At 41.6% G+C, this 20,516-nt stretch overlaps 1 protein-coding gene across 2 annotated transcripts; it reads left to right on the top strand.

Moving 5' to 3' along the window:
• Positions 1-3,776: 3,776 nt before the first annotated feature.
• Positions 3,777-18,895, top strand: AGPAT3 (1-acylglycerol-3-phosphate O-acyltransferase 3). Of its 2 annotated transcripts, none has more exons than XM_059820435.1 (8): positions 3,777-3,975; positions 8,473-8,642; positions 8,846-9,007; positions 11,657-11,810; positions 12,265-12,367; positions 15,594-15,669; positions 17,923-18,104; positions 18,770-18,895. In XM_059820435.1, the coding sequence occupies exons 1-8, from the start codon at positions 3,798-3,800 to the stop codon at positions 18,873-18,875; spliced, it is 1,131 nt and encodes a 376-aa protein (XP_059676418.1). In that variant the 5' UTR covers positions 3,777-3,797; the 3' UTR covers positions 18,876-18,895. The 2 variants fall into 2 exon arrangements, with proteins under 2 accessions (XP_059676418.1, XP_009806660.1); XM_009808358.2 differs by having other exon boundaries at positions 17,923-18,121; positions 18,787-18,895.
• The last annotated feature ends 1,621 nt before the right edge of the window (positions 18,896-20,516 follow it).

The raw sequence follows: 20,516 nt of genomic DNA, 5'->3' as shown, positions 1-20,516 counted from the left end.
TTTCATGAGTGTAGAAAGCTGGGTAAAGGAAAAAGGTTGTATTCCTCCTTCTACTGAGAAGCACGTAGTATCTTTTGGGTACCAGAGAATCCGTGTGAACATGGAACCTCAAGACACAACTCTGTACCTGAGAAAGCTGTAGGCCATCTGCCTTCTTGCCCTTTACTTGAGAGGGATATAAATTAGGGAAGGAGCCCAGAAGGTTGCAAAGCATTTAAGAACTTTCTCATCAGAGAAGGTAAAGATCAACACTATGGGGAGTGGTCTCGGACTTTGTGAGGTAAGGCACTAAAAGGCAATGGAAGTGTGCCATGTGGATTGAGCTGGGTTTTACACTTGTGCTGTCCTGCAGCATGGCTATGAAAAGGAGGGACTTGGTGAGGATGTGAAAGCAGGTAGAGTACTAAAGTTGCCCGCAATTCTCAGTGCAGCTGTACAGGAGGAAATGGGGGTTTTGTGGTGAAAGATCCGTATTGTGAAGTTACAAGGTGCTTTAGGCAAAGAAGGGAGAAAAAAAGAAAAGAAAGGAGAAAAAAAGACTTTACCAGCAGGTCTTTGAATATGCACATGATAGGGGTATACTTTAAAAAAGAAAAAATGAAGTGCTGAGACTTGCTGTCTTAAGCTAGGGCAGATGTTTACTTCCTAGACACTTCGCTTAACTGATCTTAATATAAGTGTCAGATGCAGAAGTGTTGCTTCTCCTCATTCCAGCAAATACTGATTTCCCCATCCTCTCCCCAGCCTGACCATCGGATTCAACAAAACAGCTGCTGACCACCCTTTGCCTGTTGGCCTGTCCCTGAATTGCCTGGCTGTCCTACATGGGCAGGAATGCAGAAAAGTAAAGAATTCCTGCGTTAAGATTTGACTTTTAAGATAATTAAGTGAAGGGATTGGCAAAAGGGACACTGGCAGGTTCTGTATCCAGCATTGAAACTGGAAGGATCAGATGACAAGACTAACCCATTTTTCAGTTGATCCAATTGTTGTCCATTTTAAGAGGAAGTGCAAGGAAACCAGCTGTGCTTTGTGGAGTAATTGGGCAAATGCTGTCCTCAAAAGGTGCCAGAGAGGAGCCAGCTCTGCTTTGGCTGCTGTTCTCTTTATCCTGTAGCAATACTGGCAATACTTGCAGTCCCCAGATGCACAGGGGTGCAGTGAGCCCAGGTGCAGGCAAACGAGGCAGCTGTGCAGTCTTGCCTGCCAGAGCCATGCAGCTCTGGAGTCCTGCCAGAGCGAGACCATGCCCGGTGTGCGGGGCACGGCACCAGCGCACGAGTGATGAATCTTGTTTTCCACATGTAACGAAGCTGGAGAAGCAACATGCTGCAATGTCTCCAGCCTTCTGTCTGGTAAAAAGGGATGTGTCCTTCTGGGTCTGTAATATGGCTATGTCCTTAATATAAGGGACAAATACCAGAGTGCTCCAGACTTTGCTCAAAGCAAAGAGGCCGTGGAAGTGGAGCCAAACCATTTTATTTGAGGATAATACTTGACATTTCTATTCTTCCTCATGCCGTTTGTATGTGCTTTGGGCCCTTGTCCGGAAGGGGCCAAGCTGTGCATTGAAAAGCAGTAAGTACTAAGCTAATGAGTATGATAGACACAGACATCAGCAAAGCTGCCTGCACATGGCTGTATGGAAGAGAAGTAGGGATTCAAGAAGTAGTTGTGTGGGGAGAGAGAGAAAGGGAAATTTTTCTTTTCTGGTTTGTTTGAACTGTTTTTTGAGAGAGACCAGATGAAGAGAATGACTCTGATCTTAGAAGTGAAGAACTTGGTGTTTAGTGTTTGGCAGTACTTAATACTATGACTTGAAGAACATGCCATTGGAAAAGATAAATGAGCCTATTGCTGTGTTAGGGAGTCAAACACTGACTCCATGGCTACCTCCCGTACGTGTGAACGCTTGTGCGATGTTTTGGCTGTACGAGACAACTGTACCCTGCAACTCTTTGGGGAGGGGAGAGGAAAGAGGGCTGCATTTGTTTCTTTTTAAACACAAGTTTCTGCTTCCCAACAGCTGTTCTTAAAATAATTTATTACTGGAAGAAATGTTTCTTCCATTGTTACAGGAAAACATTTAGATTATTAATCATAAGCTTCAATATCGGCTTATTCAACTTGCTTTGCTTTCTGTGGTAGGCACAGTAGTGTCTCTGTTGAAACAGACTTTTTTCCTCTGTAATGTGCTTCTGAAGTGGGTAGATTACTAATGATGCAAATCGATTTTAATTGTGCAAAAGCTAGACACTCTGTGCCTTGAAAGGCAGTACCTGATTTGTAGAAGAGATGGTAAGAAACGATCTGTCACAGGTAAAATTGCTGTCGAGTTTTATAAATAGGACCACACTGTAAGCAGGTGGCAAATGAAAATCATTTGGTTCCTCACAGCTGGCAGATACTTTATTTTCAGGCATTGGGAGCTTCTGCATCACCTTCGGATGCTTGACTTGTCAAAAGTATTTGTTACCATCTACTGGTTGTTCTGGTCATTTGCAGCATTGGCAAAGACAGAGCATATTTGGCTGTGGCAGAAAATTAGGGTCATAGTTTTATGTTTTGGGTGACACATTGAGGCTGTGGTTTGACATCCTGGTTGGCCTAGCTGTAGAGCTTCTAATAACTAACAGGTCAAAAAGGCCAGTGCCAGATAACGCAGGATTTGGAATAAACTCAGTCTGGTGGCTTGTTAAATACATTTTGTTGGGTTAACTTTGTACTGGCAGGATTTGTATTGGATCAGACTTGTCTAAGCTACTATGACTTTCTGCTGGTGCATACATCTTTCTGCACCTGGTATAAATATAGTACGTGCTCCAGGTTAAGTGCTCTGGCTAATTCAGTGGAATAAAGATTCTGCACCACAGCCCTTCCAGATCAAGTTTGTACTGCTACGGAACCTAAGGTTTTTCTATTATTTTACACCACCCCCCTACCCCCAGTATATTTGATCATGGAACTGTGTCTTGACAAAGTGATAAGTTACTAAACTTGCTCCAGCATGGTTTTTGGATGTGGGAATACCTAATTTCCATTTCCATACCTTAGTGTTTGCCAGACTGACGCTCTGTGTGACCAGCCCTGCTCTTTTAATCCTGAAATTCACTGCAGGATGAAGAGCCTGCTGCCCAGATGGATTGCTGTACTCTTCCAGTCAAAGCAAACGCGTGACAAAGTCTGTAGCCCCTGGCAGCCCTCACTCCGTGCTTGTTTGGGCGAAATGTGTACAGAGCGGTGCCTTTGAAGGCAGGCCAGGAAGGCATCCATTTGTTTATGCAGCTCCAGAGGCTTGGTATGCCACTTACTGGGTGCGGGGGGCTGAGGCTCCTGTTGCAGTTCAGGGACAGCAACCCCTGAAGGTACAGCAGTCATGGTGCAGCTTGTTTACCAAATGGGGCTCGACTGCTTCGCTGTGAGTGCAGGGCTTCGTGTTCCTCCCAGCATTAAGTCCAATTATATGATCTTTGTTTGAAGAGAGGTGTGAGATTCATCCTCAGCAAACAATAATCATCTTAGTGGGCTGTAAATTGCAAATAATGATTCCTTCCTATTTTTGGAAGTGATTTGCACCATCAACAGTTTATTCTGTGAAGACCTGAATGAGGCAGGCTTGGAGAGCAGAGTATTTATTGGATTGGGTTCCTGTTGCTGAAGTTGCATGGACTGTTTCAGGGCTCTTGCATTGCCCTTCCTCAGGGCTTGTAAATCCAGTCACCATTTGATTCTTCTCTTTCTCTTTCAGGACAATTATTCTGAGTGACGGCCCTTGCACGCGCTTCTGAGTGGTTATCATGGGCTTCATTGCCTTTCTGAAGACCCAGTTCATAGTTCACCTCCTCATTGGGTTCGTCTTTGTTGTGAGTGGACTGATCATTAACTTCATTCAGCTATGCACGCTAGTCCTCTGGCCCATAAACAAGCAGTTTTATCGCCGAGTAAACTGTCGCCTTGCCTATTCGCTTTGGAGCCGTGAGTATACTTGAAGGAGATGGGAGGGCTGGGGATGGGGAGGGGAGTGGTTTTTGTTTCTCTTTTTGTTACTTAAAGAAAAAAAAATATATATACACACAGACGCACGAGAGAGAGAGAAGTGGTAAGTTAGATGTAGACTCTTTCAGAGCAGTTCAAAGCAGCCATCTGTTCTGAAATATTGGGAAAACATACAGAAGTCAAGGGACTGATACATATTGTCACTCTGTTATTCAAAAAAGTGGGAAGTAAAGTTCCTCCCCACCCCCAACCCTATCTTGACTGGTAGGAATTGCTGATTCTGTTTCAATACCATCTTCATCCAGCATCAGAGCCTGTGCGAAGTGATGGGGAAGGGGGAATTCACAGACACTGCTTCAGCTATTGAGCATGTGTGCAATATTGACCACTTAAGAGCCCAAGTCAACTGTGTGGTCTGCAGAGAGATATCTGTTGTAAAGTATCTAGTGTAGATGACTCTCTAGCTGAACTGTATGACAACTTCAGAGTCCTCTTACACCCTACAGTGTCCATCTGTGATGCCAGTGTTTCCTCTTGTGAGCAATTTGTCACTCTTTTCTTCTTTGGCCCATGGGACGGCTCTACAGTGAGTGCAGCTGCATTGCTCTCCTCTTTCAGACCTTTGCAAAACTTCTTCCCTGTGGATGGCTTTTTTTTTTTTCTCCTCATACAGCTTAACAGGGGATTAGATTTCTGAAATGAATGTTTAGAAGGCTCCTTAGTCCAAATGTCACCTCCTGTTTCAGCAGTGAATCATCTAATTTGTTTCCATTCTCCGTCCCCTCCCAGTATGCATGGCCACTTACCTTAGCGCTCAGCTCAGCATCCAACTCCCACTTTGGGTAAATGAGTCACCGAAATGAGTACTTAAATTACAGTTGAGCAGTCCACTGACAGGCACCCACATTTCTTAAATCATCAGTGTGAAGTACTACCAACAAAAACTCTCCAAAGTATCTAGTTTGGTTTCTTTTTAAGCTTCTTGTCCTTATCTTTCCTGTGCTTTTTGTCCTACCTATTGAGAATGTTGTCTTAGAAGCACAGGAGAAAGGAAATTAAATAGAGAGTGGCAGGCAAACTGTCAGGAGAAAAGGTATTGTAATGGAAGAACTTACAGGTAGAAACTTCAAAAGTAGCTTGGTTGGAGGGGAGTGGGGGTATATGGGATTTTTTTTTTTATTTACTTCTAAGAACTTCTTAATGGCCTTTTAATAATCTAGAACCTGATCTCATCCTGAAAACTATTGTTACACTAATAGTCTGGCTTTTCTGAGGATATGAGCTGCTTGTGTCTGTAAGGCTTGTAGGTTCAGACCCTTGATTTCTATAAGTTAGCATTGTACATGGAAAAACTACATTTTAAATGCTGTTATGTTATATCCTGTATACACCAGAAATAACCTACACTACTGGAGAATGTGAGTAGATAACTGGGTTCTACCTAGGATAACCTCTTGTGTATAGCCTATTACAAATTAAATGATTGAGAAATTAAACTATGAAAATTAATGTGAATTTATATGGGATTGCAGAGTGCTGATGGCCTGTAATGGAAGAGCTGACAGAACATGCACTTCAATTGTGACTTATAACAAATTAAGTAAGCCGTGTAAATGCAGCAGGTCAAATGTGGCTATTCATAATGAAATATATTTCATTATGTGGAAGCCTTTTGGCAGTGAACCCGTAGGTTGGTGTTCTGTTCCGGATACTACATTTTGCTCGTCTACTCCAAGCTGTTTAGTTTTAGGCTGAGGGTATTCATGTCAGAGCTGTCTGTAACAAAGCTGCTCTGCTCATCCGGCAGAAGATCGGTGTGTAGGGGTACATACACAGGTGATCGTGAATCTGGCTATGTACTATAGCCTACGGAAAATCAGGCTCTATTCTTACTGTATCTCTTCTCAAATACATAAAGAACAGCTTCAGAAGGGGAAGGAGAGAGACTCTATCCAGTGTTTATGGCAGACGTTTGGGGGGGAAAAAGTCTGTTGGGCTCTGGCCTCAACGTAAACCCTTTGCAGCACATGTAATTTGTGATGGGTAGTCTGCACTTCAAGCTCTCCTACATCAGCTCCTTTCAGATGACTCATACCTTTGGAGAGCACAGCACATTTGGCTTAGTCCGGTTGCAAAAATAATCTCTCAAATGTTAGTGCTTTAAACTGAGAGGTGCGCTGTGCCTCTTGTTTGCTTTGTTTCCGGGTGGCTTGTGAGGCTGTAAACCCACCTGCTTTGGCATGTGGGAACCCTGGCCGCAGGAGGGGCTTTGTTGTAGCGCGGTGTTGCTTGTCCTCTACAGGAAGTATCCCAAGCAGCGCAAGTGTTATCGTCCCTTCGTTCAGAAGGATGGGCTTGCTGTAGCATCGGCAGGATTGGTGCCACGCAAAATAGCTGTAACCCCCACACCAAAAAAAGGAAATGAGCCCAATCCCCATTATAATTACATCATTTATCAGTACAGTTGTAAAGGACAATCTGTTTCCTCGTATCAATTCTCCGGCTCATCAACCCTCCTCTCTCAGTATGAACTCTGGCAAATCTCTCAGCAAAGCTTCCTCCACTATTTTAGAGTGAATGGTACAAGAAATGCTCTGCAGAAAATCATCCACGCCTGCCTCTACAGAATTTTTTTCTGATTTTGAAGATAAAACACACCCATTTTATTTTATTTTTGATAAGAAAATGCAGCAACCATAGCAGGTACTGGAGATGTTCCTCCTTAGTACATAGACAGCAATGGAAAGGGAAAATCGCTCAGAGTACCACACTGTGTTTGGTACTACTACTCCATTCTCCTGGCCGCCTGCTTGGAAGAGCATAGCTCTTGACTGAGGACACTCTTGCTGTCCCCTTTCCTGTTTTACTGAGCCAGGATAACCAGAGCAAAAAAGGTAAGTGATCACATCATTTGGAAAGGAGGCAAAGCTGGAAAGCAATGATAGAAACCTCTAGTTGGTATAAACTATTATTCTGTCTTTCCTCTGCTGTATTTCCAGTTTACCAGGGTTACGCTGTCTTGGTCAGCAAGTTGCATAACTTTGTCATGCCTCCAAATGAGTGAGTCTTGAAAATGATACAGGGGAATAACCTGGCAGATAAGTGGTCACATGGGGAATGTAAGTCAGAAAAAATAGTGCTAGAGAAGCTATGTATCTTCAGCAGATCAGGATTGGTTTTCCCTATAATTTACCCACATACTGTGCTTGCCTTCTCTCTGTGTTCCAAAATTGGACCCACTCTTATTTAGCAGTATGGATAGATTACCCTGTTGTGATCCCACTGATCAGAAGCCCTTGTGCAGGAAGGCACTACTCCATTTTGCAAAACGAGCACCTCTCGATGGAAAGCTGAAATACAGCGTGGCAGAACCTGATGGTAGAGAACCAAGGGGGCGCCTTCCAGTTTTGACCCTGCAAATTTGTCATAGTAATGTGGGAAGAGTTAGACTTTTTAACTGCCATATTTGTGCAACCAAATTTTGATTGCATCCATATCTCATTGAGATGAGAAAATACCAATGACTACAGTTTGCATGGAAGCAAATCTTCCTGCTGGGAGAATGAACTATTCTCCTACTTTTTATAGTTGTCCCACGATACAAGCAATGCCTTCCATCTGCCTGGTTGTACTGAAATGAGAGAAATAGGCTAACCATAGCAACTACATTCAGTGCGTGCTGAATTTAAGTGGAAGGGGTTTTTTAAGATGAAAAAAGGGGAGGTGGGAAAGAAGAGTGGGTAACAAAGGAAATGTTCAGGGTGGAGTAAGAGAGATGCTGGGATACTGAAAAGCTGGAGAAGACAGAGGAGAAAGGGCTCATTCTTTCTTCTGCAGTAAAAGACACAATTTACCATTCCTGGCTTTGCCTGGCTATTTTGATAAATTAGCTCGATTCTCTGGTGCTTCTGACTCTGTGTTGTTGACCGTAATACAGAAGGATTAGCGTCCTGTGTTCTAATATTAAAATCTATTGCAGAAGATCTATGGCATTGCATCCCTTTAAAAGCCCTTTATTGGTCTGTTTACCTCCGTAAAGCTTGTTTCATGTTGAGTAAAAGCATTAGGCTGCATCTATGCATAATTTGTATTACACCTGGGAGAAACTGTACTCATTTAGTGGAGCAATCAACAGCTCAACTCTCTGTTTTCAGGCACAAAGTTTTAGGTTTTTTCCAGTGATCATGAAATTTCACATTCATAATATCATGTCCAAACTTGTCACTGTTAAAAACTTGTTAAATTGTCCATAACACATATATCTAGTGCCCTAAATACTGCTTAAGGATAGGGGTATTATTTGGTCTATACCCATCTAAGCTCTCATTTAGCCTCTGCTGGGTTGGATTGGAAAGGTGACAATGTTGTTGGGAGTCAGAGGAGACTAGGCACTGAATGGGGCTGGAGATGAAACGCTAAATGCTTTCTGTAAGCGGCACCCCTAACTCCTCTCTCCATCTTCTTCATGTTTGTCAGAGTTGGTAATGCTGCTGGAATGGTGGTCAGGCACAGAGTGCACCTTGTTCTCAGACGAGGCCACGGTGAACACCTTTGGGAAAGAACACGTCATCATCATCTTGAATCACAACTTTGAAATCGACTTCTTGTGCGGCTGGACTATGACAGAGCGCTTCGGCGTGCTAGGGGTAAGTGGGGCCATGAGCTTTCCCTTCATCTGGAGGACTATAGGTCTATTTAAAACCCATGCACATACAGTTTCTTTTGCATTTGAGTTTCCAGATATAACTCCATCAACTCTTCGTCATCTTAACTGTAATGTCTTTGTTTGATCTCATCGTACAAATCAGCAAATAACATTTTTGGATTGTTATTTTTGTTTTTCTCCAAGAGTTCCAAAGTTCTTGCTAAGAGAGAGCTGCTATATGTGCCCCTAATTGGCTGGACGTGGTACTTCCTTGAGATTGTTTTTTGCAAAAGGAAATGGGAAGAAGACAGAGATACGGTTATTGAAGGTTTAAAACGTTTGGCTGATTATCCTGAATATATGTGGGTAAGTGTTAAGTTCCTCCTCTAGTATCGACTGCTAGAAGTGAAATGGTGGCGGAGATACTGATGTGCTACTGTAGCCTTATATGTCAGCAGAAGGTCTGCTCACTACTCTCTTCAAGTGTTGTCAGGGAAAACCTGTGCTCTATTTCAGGAGGTCTTTTGGGATATGCTGGTAAAGTGTTGCTCTGTTTGCCTGTTGGTAAGGTAATTCATTTGGGAAACAGTTCAGAAGCTTGCATAGATGATTAGAAGCATGACGATAATTTATAAATCAGGCTTGTGTAGTACTTGGTAATTTTGTCTGAACTTATTTTTACCTTTTTTAAAAAAAGAAAACAGCCCATATTTGACTACTAAATCTATAGAACCTTAAGCTACATTTTCCGAGTTAGGCTAAAACGTCACCTAAACAAAAAAGTTTTTTCTGAAGAAGTGAGTGAATTTGGGTGAGGGGGATGCACAGACCATGGATTTTGATAGGAAGTTCTTGTTAGTATGTTCATTGATCTGTGAAATGACAGGTTTCCCAAAAAATCTCTATGAGAACATATGGCAAGCTTACATCTGCTTTTGCAGTTATGCTTTTCATTTTTATTATGACATTATTTGAAGTCAAGGGTGAAACATCTATTATTTGTGATATCATTATGTGCAATGTTGTTAGATTTTACTGCACCAACACAGTGGTATAATAAACCTATTAACCTTCTTTTAGCTTTGAATGCAAACGTTTTGATAAATTTACTGGTTTGCTTTTATAGCAGCACATGTACCATACAGTTATTTGGCTCATAAAACATTTTAAGAGGCTTTTTGTGCATTTTAAGTGATTTTTTTTTTTCCAGTATTATCCAGTACGGCTTGTTAAAATGAATAGTGAAATAGTAAGCCTTAACTAGTACATTGTGAATGCGTCATTCATAATTTTCTTTCATTACAAAGATATAAGAATGTGGAGAATTTATTTTAAACTACTTAATTGCTTGAATATATGGATATGAACTACATTTAATATATCTTCCTGATTACTGTTGAAAAAAAAAAGAAAAAACCCTACTAATTAAAAAATCTCAAGACTATACTTTAGTTGCAAATCTATACATTTTAATGATTCCACGATTGAGAACCAAGGACTAGTCTCTAGGGAAAACAGCTAGAAAATATAAATGCAAAACGCAGTTAGCATTGATTATTTAAATCAAGACTTCCTGCTTGGTAATTTAAATCATGATTAAAATTGACTTGAGTAAATCAATTTCCTAATTTTTGTGCATTCTAAATGCCACAATTAGGGCTGCCTGCGCCACTTTCCTTTGTGAGGTCTTTCTCACATGTGCACTGCAGCTCAGTCTGTACCTCACTTGTCTACTTGGTCCAGAAGGATTACTGTGCCATTGAGTAGAAGAGGGTAAGAATTTGATATTGAGGAGAGAGCTTGTATTGCAGTCTGGGGCTGAGGTTGCGGTGTTACACTCTGTACCTTGTGTGCTGTCCTCACCACTTGGTGGTGATGGTTGGCCAGATTTTCATAATGAATGGGCCAAATTAAGATTGCAGGACCAGCTCCCATTCTCTCACTGCACTCTGGCAGGTCTAACGCTCGTGTCTATGGCTTTGCGATTTTAACATTCATTTAGCTTATCTTTTGTGGTGCACAGTACATGGATACACTTACAGGGAAAGAGTCAAGCAACCACAGTACTGACAAATAGTAGATGTGTAGTGATGCATTCAGCAATTCTTTCATTTGAATTGCAATGTATCAGCATTACATGATATTGCCGTGAGAGTAGTAGCAACCTGCCCTTCTCCCCCTCTGTTGCTTGCCAGGGATTGCAGAGGTTTGTGCTTTCAAATGCAGCAATGTTTTCCATTGCTGGCACAATGGGTATGATGTCCACCTTTCAAAAAGGCCAGGGATAAATAGAAATTCACCCTAGGGCCCTCAGAAGGGCTTTGTTTGTCTGCTCTTGGCTTTGCATTGCTTCTGGTCTCAACTAGAGCAGAGGCAATATAGAGGCTGGAGAAGGACAGATAGATGTTTTGTGCTGCTTGAAGTCAGTATGGGAGGATTTAAGTCTTTAACCGTCACTTAAGATACCACAGTCAGATTGGTGCCTTACAAGGTAAAGGTTTTAGGGAAAGGCACCATTTTTTATGAACACAACTGATACAGATGAAAAAAAAAAAACCCAAAAGAAATCAGAAAAGCTTTCAGACAAACAAGTCTGTCTTCAGATGAGTAATTCTGGTTGTACAGTACAAATTTTAAATGAGGTAGTTAGTGATTAATATGTTTTTTCCTAAAGTGGTTGTGTACTGATATTTGGATTGCTTTTTCTGATTTGTAGGTTAGTCCATCACCAGCCAGCCAAAGCCTTCAGGGATTTTTCTTTTTAAGTAAATGTTTCAGGTATAACCATTTAGACTTTTTGTCACCTTCAACTTGGTACCAGTGTTGTTAAAATTAAGTATAATGGTAAATGAGTTGTGAGGTGGTGCTTATGCCTAATACTTGATGACCAAATGAAACAATTGAAGTGTGTGCGCACACATGGATGTATGTTTATCTTACACAAATTTTCAGTATTCTGCTTGGTTTCTTTTGATCAAGATGTCCTTGTTTTTGCCTTTTGTCTCATTGTACTAGTTTCTTCTGTACTGTGAAGGAACTCGTTTTACGGAGACCAAGCATCGTATCAGTATGGAGGTAGCTGAATCCAAGGGGTTGCCTAAACTGAAATACCACCTGTTGCCCAGAACCAAAGGTTTCACCACTGCTGTCCAGTGTCTCAGGGGAACAGGTACTGGCAAGCTCCTACTGGTTCTTTGCATTAATTGTAATGCATTGTTTAGTATACTCTGTGTAGCACAGTGTAGTATACTCTGTTGTTCATTACATCCATTACAATTAGTGAGTTGGCAGTAATAAGCATTCAGCATGTCAGCCGTTAATTTGTGCCACATAACTCTCAGATACCAGTCTTGAAAAATAATAAACCTTTCATGTATGTCATTGTTGCTTAGTTCATCAAGTTGTCTTGTGTTTTGATAACATACATGCTATCTAGATGGGAATGTCAGGTGGCTGATACAGATAAATACAACATGTAAACACAAGGTAATGAAGGTCTCTGCTACCTGACATCATTAATGCAAGGCTTGCACAAGGCCCTGTTGCTGTCTAATGCAAGGATGCTGGCAACGTGGTTGCTAGAATTGCTGATGTAACAGCTGTATTTTCTTTTTTTGTAACAGTTTCAGCAGTGTATGATGTAACACTAAATTTCAGAGGAAACAAGAACCCGTCTTTATTAGGAATTCTCTATGGAAAGAAATATGAAGCAGATATGTGTGTAAGGTGAGCATATAATGATGGAGTTGAGCCCTACGATGCGTGCTTTGCCATGTTGAAGTGTATTCAGATTTTACAGGGTAACGTCATTTGCCGTAGTCCCCTCTTCCTTGTCCTTCAAGCTTCTCTGCAGGCTACAAAGACCTCCCCATTTCAACCCCACCCCCCCCTAATTTGCTTTCATATGTGAGATCCTGTAATATCACCCAGCAAGTCAGAGAGCACCGGGCAGACTTTTTAAGCCTGGGTATGACCACATTGTTGTTATGGGGTTTCCCCAGGTTTTGTGCAGTGAGGGCACTAGTCCACATTTTTCCTTTCTCTGCTGGGAAGAGAAAACCAACTGTTCTGCTCCTTTCCCAGTCCCCTGTGAGCATATGCATAGTATAAATAGCCTGTCCAATATGAATAGTCTCTTGTAGTAAATGGTGTAAAGCCCCCTGCTGTGCCAGTTTCTCTCCTTCTCTCACATGGTTTGATTAGCAGATTAGAAGTTAAATAATGCTGAAATTCAGACATCGTATGAATGAGGTGGTGCGTTCCTCACATTCCTCATTACTCTTGCCTGAAAGAGTAACTGCTAACAGCAACTCCATGCAGCACGTACACATGTGCATGCACATACACCAACTCCATGCAGCATGTACACATGTGCATGCACATACACACATGCTTTCTTTTTCTTGCTTTCTCCTTTTTGCCTTCTGCTTTAAAGGTTTTCTTGTGATATAAAAACTACCAACCCTTTCTTATTGAATTTCTTCCTTTCTGTTTTATGTTTGGACCTGACAAACAACCTGGTTGTTCTTTCCACAGTTCTTTTGACAGTTCACTTCTGCTTCTCTGGGGTCTTCACCAACACTTTGGAAAACATTGCTACATTCTGGTGACGAGGTTGATGTTTGGTTTTTAAAAGGGGGGGAGGGGGAAAAGCCTTGCTACTTTCCCCCACACCTTTCCCCTCTGGCCTTGGGTCTGTGCGTTGCAGATGTATGGCACTGACTCTGTACATTGTCCTTCCAATGAAAGCAGGTGTGTCTTACCAGGGCTGCCAACGGTGCAAGACTCTGTAGGGAATCACACTGATTATCCATTGTGTCAAGGTATAGCGGCAACAGTTTTGTGGAAGAAATGCTATCCCAGGGGAGGCAGAGTGCTGCAGCCCTAATGGGGAAGGGAAGGACACGTGTTCCAGTTCTGTTCTTAGATAATGCAACTTCCACAACATTTTAGTCCTTCAGTTGGAAAGAAGGCTGCGAAGGCGATGGGGAGAGAGATGGTCACTCATTTGCAAGGGGTTTCGTTTTGACTATTTACACTTGCCAGACATACTCCTGACGAGGAAAGTGAGCAGACAACTTACCAGCTAGCAAAACAGTTTGTCAGGCGGTTGCCACCTGTAATTCCATACTGATGGCAGATGCATGTAGCATGTCTAGCTAGATCTGGGGTACACATGCATGGATGTACATCTGTATAATTATACACTGAAGAGTGGCTGCATTCAGTTAAATATCCTATGACTTGCTAATGGAGAGGCAAGCTGGTTTTATTTATTGGTGAGGTAGTGGGAGGAAAGAAGAGAAATGTAGTTTTCAGTAGTCATTAGAAGAGGTTTGGGTTCATAACATTCTGTTGAGGATGATGTTGCCATGTAAAATTACTAATTGTACCCTATAAAAGAAACTACTGACTATGTTCAGATAATTTTGATTTTAGAATACGTTTGTGAACTGAATCAATGTTCTCAAGATGCTTTTCTATACTTGAAGCTTTTCCTCTGTTTTGGAGAGGAAGCTATGGGAATAAGGAAACTATTTTTACAGTCTTTTTGCTAAAAATTGAACGTGTCCTTAATGTGCCAGCGGACTTAGCTTAGCTCAGAGAAAGGAAGCATGTAAGCTTTTGTTCTTGGTATATGCTTATGCAGTTACCTGTGCAGAGGTAAGAAGCTTAGCTCTCTGCAGAGGATCCAGTCTTTCTCTTGGCTGGCTCCAGAGAAAATAATCAGCTGAACTACCAAATGTTATTGCTGTGAGTACCCTCTAGTGGTGAGAGCAATACAGCAACAACTTTACAGGAGCTTTCAGCAAATGACTTTTTACTGAGCTTTTATTGAGCATTATTTGTATTAATAGAGCAGCTCCTCCTGCTAGAGCTAATGAAAGTAAATCTGTAAAATCTGGTGTTCAATTCGTTTATGGGATGCAGAAATTATTAGAAATGCATTAGAATATCTTCTCTCTGCCGCTGCAGACTCAAAGGCTTTAGTTTGTACTGTGGAAATATATTCCCCAGTTGAACAGCAGCAAGTAAGTTGTATCTGAGATCACTGTGTGTAGAGCCCTCCCAGAGGTCACCCTTCTGTTCTTACTGCCCTGCTGTAAGAGGGCCCTGATACAGTCCAAATCTTGCCAAAATATGTTTGAGCTGAGGGTAAGGTGTGTGCCTGCCCTCTACAAACCGAGCAACTTCCTCCTGAATTGATCCAGGGCTGAGATGTGTGCCACTGAGAAAGGAGATTATACATTTGTGAGCATGTTAGGGGCCTATCTTGGAACATAAAAGAATGTAGGAGAATGGTTGGCTCTTCACCACTAGAATGAGGCTCTTAAATGTGCCTGTTCTCGGTGAGGTCAGGTCAGTACCTGGAGCTGGGCATAATTTTCATATGCACCCAGAACTGTATGCCTCAATCTGTAGGGCTGGAGAGGCAAGGGGAGAGAAGTGCAGTCACTGTAGAAGATGATGTTTTCCTTAGAGTTGGTATGAAGTGAATTTTTAACCACCCCTCCCATTCCTTCCAAAATGGGATTTTCACTAACAGAATGTAACAAACAATTATCCTGGGGTTTGCCACTTGCTTGTCTTTTCCCAGCTCTGGGTCCCTCAGTCTGAGCTTACTGGGAATCAACCAGTGGTGGTTCTGGTGAAGGAAGAATAGTGTTTGAATGAGAAATGCTTGTTTTACTAATGTGCTCTGAAATTGATAGGAGCTTGTACAATTTCTTTCGTCTTAGGAATCTGAGTTTTAAGTGGAGAATCGGGTGTTATTTAAGTCCCAGTTCTTCTCTGCATTTAAGATCTCTGCCATCAATGACAGTATTACCTGTAGCTTGTGCCCTTCGTTGAATGGAAGATCTTCCCTAATAGAGGTCTAAAGTCAAATACCTGGATTTTCCCTTAATTCTTTTTTTTTTTTTTCCTTTTTTTAATCTCTCTGCTAAACTAGGAGATTTCCTCTGGAAGATATCCCTCAAGATGAAAAGGAAGCTGCCAACTGGCTTCATAAGCTTTACCAGGAAAAGGTAAACAGCTTTGCTTTCTTTTCCCTCTTTTGGGACTTTCACAGGGCTAGTGTATAAGGCACTGAGTAATGCACACTCTTCCACTGGATGAAGAGAAGAGATGGAAGTATTATGTATCATTTGGCAGCCATCCCTCAAACTGCTGGAAGGAGCAATACAGAAGAGCCCCTTGGCTGCAGAGGGCTTGCTAGTGAGTAGGTCTCAAATTGCTGGGAAGCACAATGGGATTCAGAGATATGCCTGAGTTGCGGAAGACTAATAGCAACCATCTTTTTATGATCTTCAGCTCTTGGGTCTCTGTCATACATTTCTAAAAGCTCTATTTTCCCTGTAGGTGTTTTTAGGCACTCAAGAATAGTGGTAACTGTATGTCAGGAACAGCCGGTCCTGGCTCTTAGCTGCAGTTGTCCTTTGCTTTCATGTTTCTTCCACTGTCACTTTCCTTCTGCCTCCTGGTAATACCTCTGCAGTGGTGTGTGACATGGCACAGACAGTCCCTGGGATCTGCTGCCAGGGACTGATGTAGCACATCGCCAGCATGCCTTCAAACGGTTCAAAGCTTTTCCTTGTGTCTTTTCTTTTTTTACCTTAGTTAATTTCTTGACCACAGATTTAACAGTTATGTGGGAAGGAGGAGAGAACTGTAATTAATGTTGCCCAGCCCTAATTGGTGGATTGTTGAACTTAAAACATGTATCTTGATTTTTTTGTGGTGGTTTTTTTTTTTTTTTGTGTTGCTCATCTTTGTGGGAAAACAGAGGAGCACAGAAACTTTAACTATCTTGGGCTTTCTTCTGCTATGATGACCTGTGCTGCAGCATTTCCAAGCTTACACTTAGTCTGTAGGTAGGCAGCATATTGTCTGTAAGGGTCTAGAAGTCCTCTTCTGAGTTTCATGTTGTTCATTTTAAGGTAATTTGAATACCTAAGCTCTAACTCAATTAAGGGGGGAGAAGTTACCTTACAAAGAGCAGTAGCCATCATCACTTTCTCCCCGCCACCTCCCATTAGCAGGTGTATCAAACTAGCTTGTGGATCAGTTAGTACAATATGGGATTAGAGAGCTTTAAAAAAAAAAAAAGAGATCCTTGAATCCCACCTCCTGATATCAGGGACATGCCATCATGTAATTCCCTTGTGAAAAGGCTCTTACATGCAAGAATTCCCTCTGACATTGCCTGGCTGGAGGAGCAGACATGAAGGTGTATGTTACAGGGATGGTCTTTCTCTCCTTGGCTTCTGCTTTGTTAAGCAGTAAATGGCAGAGCTAAGCAAATGCAGCACAGAGCATTCACTCTGCTTGACGCCATTCCTTGGGCAGAATGCTCTGCTTTGCTTGCAGACGGAGGGCTTGGTATTCCTTACTGGTGTTGGTTTTACCTCCGTTCAACTTTGGTGTGAGGTGTGGCTGGGGAAGTGTTACTTATATATGTGGGTATTTTATATATTGATCTCATGGTGGTAGCAATATGTAGTAACTGGAATCCTTAAAGTGCTCTTCCCACACAAAGGGTATGTCCTCAAAAGGCTGTGTTATTGGCAAGGAACACCTTGTGCTGCTTAGCCCTTTATAAGGGAAGCTAAAAGAAAAACAGCTTAAGTGGGGAAAAATAAGAAATAGCCAAACTTGAGCCATCCTTGTTAATGGCTTGGAAACCTTACAGAACATTCTTACAAACTGCGGGAAGACTGTGGGCATGCTGCTCCTTTGAGTGACGTGTCTCATCTCTCTGCAGGCTCAACTCAGGATGCAACTGCTCAGTTGAAGTCTTGGGGTTATGGCTAGCACAGTACTGTCTCTGCTGGTTAGGTTGTGCTTTGACTTCCTCTTCCGGCTGTATATACAGCACTTTTCTGCTGTGCTTTGCTAAATCATGCTGACCTTTTTGGAAGTAAAAACAAGAAGAAAGAGCATCCATCAAAGAGGCAGGTAGTGTCTGAATTGGACTCTGGCCTGACACTGCCCTAAATTCCTGAGCAATTAGAAGAAGAGTGAAGGTATTTGGTAGTTTGGAGGCTGATATGGTTTCAGTTTCTGATGGTGGCTAAGATTGTTTCCAAAGGGATAATGCGGTAGCCTCAGCAGTCAACAGAAATGCCCAAATAAATGACAGCAGATGGAAATGGATGCTGTGTACTCTTGATGGGTATTTACCACAGATACTGTCCTTGACGTTGCCCTGGAGTTGACTAGTCTTGGATTGCTTGGTGCAAACGTTATGAACATTTTCTTCTATCTTCTCTTTCTCCCAGGATGCTTTGCAAGAGATGTATAATCAGGAAGGCATATTTCCTGGCCAGCAGTTTAAACCTCCTAGGAGACCATGGACTCTCCTAAACTTTCTTTTTTGGGCCACAGTTCTCCTCTCTCCTCTCTTCACATTTGGCTTTGGAGTTTTTGCAAGTGGATCACCTCTCCTTATCCTTGCATTCCTGGGACTTGTTGGAGCAGGTAATAAAAGTAGAGAAGATGCTAAGCCCAGAGTGTCGCGTAACAGGATCCATTACCTCCAATAAGTTCTCTGTATCAATTAATATGAATGGGGCTTGCAGAAGAGTACTTGGAGCTCACTCTATAGTCTTTGTGTTGTATAGCATTTTTATTATTTCAAAAGCTTTAATCCAGACAGGTTTGCCTTCATATCTTAAGCAAAATCTATAGCCATCAATAGCAAGTGAGTCTTGTAGCCCATTATTATGATGCCTGAAGGAGAAAATACATGCTGCACACCTTCTCTGTGAATTAAAAACAAAACACAAAACCAAACAAGCAAACAAAATACAAAACCCCCACCCCCAAACAAAAAACCCTAACAAAAAAACCCCAAACAAACCATGTGGGGAGGGATATGCTTCAGTGTTCATACTACCTGTCCTGTTTAATCAACATAGAAACATTAATTATATTTTTAAATTTGGATAGTCCTCCTCCTTGAGTGACATCTGACCTGTGATCCTGACCTGTGCAGCCTCATACAATGCACTGTCAGTCTGTAGTCACTCCTGTCTTCAGGACTGGGTTAACTCATGTTGGTTCTGCTTGTGCGTTTACATGTAACTTCCTAAATCCTTGAAGTGGTTTTAATATGGCTCCCATTTCTCTGTTATATTTTAAAGCTTCCTTTGGAGTTCGTAGACTGATAGGAGTAACTGAAATAGAAAAAGGCTCCAGCTATGGCAACCAAGAATTCAAGAAAAAGGAATAACTGACAGCTGCAGTTCAGCATGTATAACCAGACTATGGTATCCAATTAACTTCAGTAAAAAAACAACAACAAACACTTAGAAACTATCTTTTTCTTAATAACTGATGACTAATATTAATGAATAAAACTTGAGCCAAGAATGAAGAAGTTGGAGGCATCAACTGAAGAGAACGCATCAACTTTCTGCCTGTTTAAGGATTACTGTAGTCAAACTATGGGAGAAAATCTGGGGTGGGGTGGAAGAAGAAACTAATTTTTCTTGCTTTGTTGGGGGACTTGGGGGGTGGGGGGAGAAAAGAGGGCATTGGCCATGGCCACATGCATCTTCAGATGACTGAATACACTGGTTTCTGTCAAGAGCACTACACTCACTTTTACCACAGGAGCCATTGAATGTTTCTTCTTGCTAAAACCAACGTAATATTTGTTGATTTCCAACTTTTTTTATTAATGAGCCAGGAAAAAACAACCCTTCTTAAATTAATTGACAGATGTTCATTGGGTTAGTCATTTTGAAAAGGTTCTGTTGTCATGGCTACAGATGAAATCCTATTTGTATGTTACACTGGTACTTTTTATTTTCAGGCATCTTAAAACTTCTGTAATGCAAGAGAATGGGTAGTGAAGTTTGGAAGCAGTGTATTATTGATCAGCACATACCATAGAACAGATCCACTAGTATTAAAACAGTATAAAATTCTTATCATATCTCCTGCTAACTGCTCAAGGCTGTTTAATTTCAAAATATTACTTCAGTCTTGAGTGTTGTTTGCCCTATTTCACATCATACATGTATGATAATCTTGAATCTGTTTGGGCTTGTTTTGTTTTCTGAATTAATGGTGACCATGGGATTTGGAGTTCTGCAAAGAAGGAAATGTATTCAATTGTCCTGATGTTTTCTCCTTTTATTTCTGTTCATGTCTCTCATCACCAAAATCCAGTTCAGCCAACCTCTCTCAAACTGGGAGGAAGCAGCAGAAACCAGCACAATAGTTTTCAAAATGTCTTCTTTTACAAGAATTCAAAAAAGAGAGGTCTGTAGCAATCAGATTTCGAATACTGGCATCTCTTGAACTTTTAATGAGAGTTTTGACATTGATTCAAATGGGGCCAGGAACTTACCCTGTGTGCTGTAATGATAGGGTGTGCTGCACTTTCTACTTGGTCGTGCTTTAGATGTTAATGTGAAGTATATTGCAAGGTGAGCTGTGCTGTTAAGCATTAGAAAGAGTATGGGATCTCTTCAGGGATTTTAAATATCTTTAGTTTTACTTGTTGACCTTCAGTCTTTTTCACTGAAAATTAGAGATCAGAATCATGGCTGTACCTGTCTTTTTTTTTCTTTCTTTTTTCTTTTTTAAAAATGCACATTCTGAGGTTTTTGTAGATTGCTGCTGTATGCATAGCTGGAGAATTACTTGCAAACAGATGGGAACTACGTGTATGTTCAAGCCTGAAGGCCACAATCTGTATTTGGCTATGCTCAGAAGTTGGTGAAATGGGTTGCAGATCTACAGCTGAGGGCAGAAGCTGACCCTCATGGTCTGTATTTTTAACCCAGCTGCCACTAGAGAGTAGATCTTATCAAAGCACTGGTTGTTATTTTCATCTTTGCTCTAGAAACCAAGATAAGAGAGT

Source organism: Gavia stellata, chromosome 1 (genome assembly GCF_030936135.1).
Source record: "Gavia stellata isolate bGavSte3 chromosome 1, bGavSte3.hap2, whole genome shotgun sequence".
NCBI lineage: Eukaryota > Metazoa > Chordata > Aves > Gaviiformes > Gaviidae > Gavia > Gavia stellata.
The sequence above is the reverse complement of the archived record's forward strand: the minus strand, read 5'-3'. Positions and strand labels throughout refer to the sequence as shown.

Coding starts and splice junctions, on each gene's coding strand:
- AGPAT3 (XM_059820435.1), top strand. CDS start 3,798: ATGGGCTTCATTGCCTTTCTGAAGACCCAGTTCATAGTTCACCTCCTC. Junction 8,643..8,845: donor AGCGCTTCGGCGTGCTAGGG/GTAAGTGGGGCC, acceptor TTTTTCTCCAAG/AGTTCCAAAGTTCTTGCTAA. Junction 9,008..11,656: donor ATTATCCTGAATATATGTGG/GTAAGTGTTAAG, acceptor TCATTGTACTAG/TTTCTTCTGTACTGTGAAGG.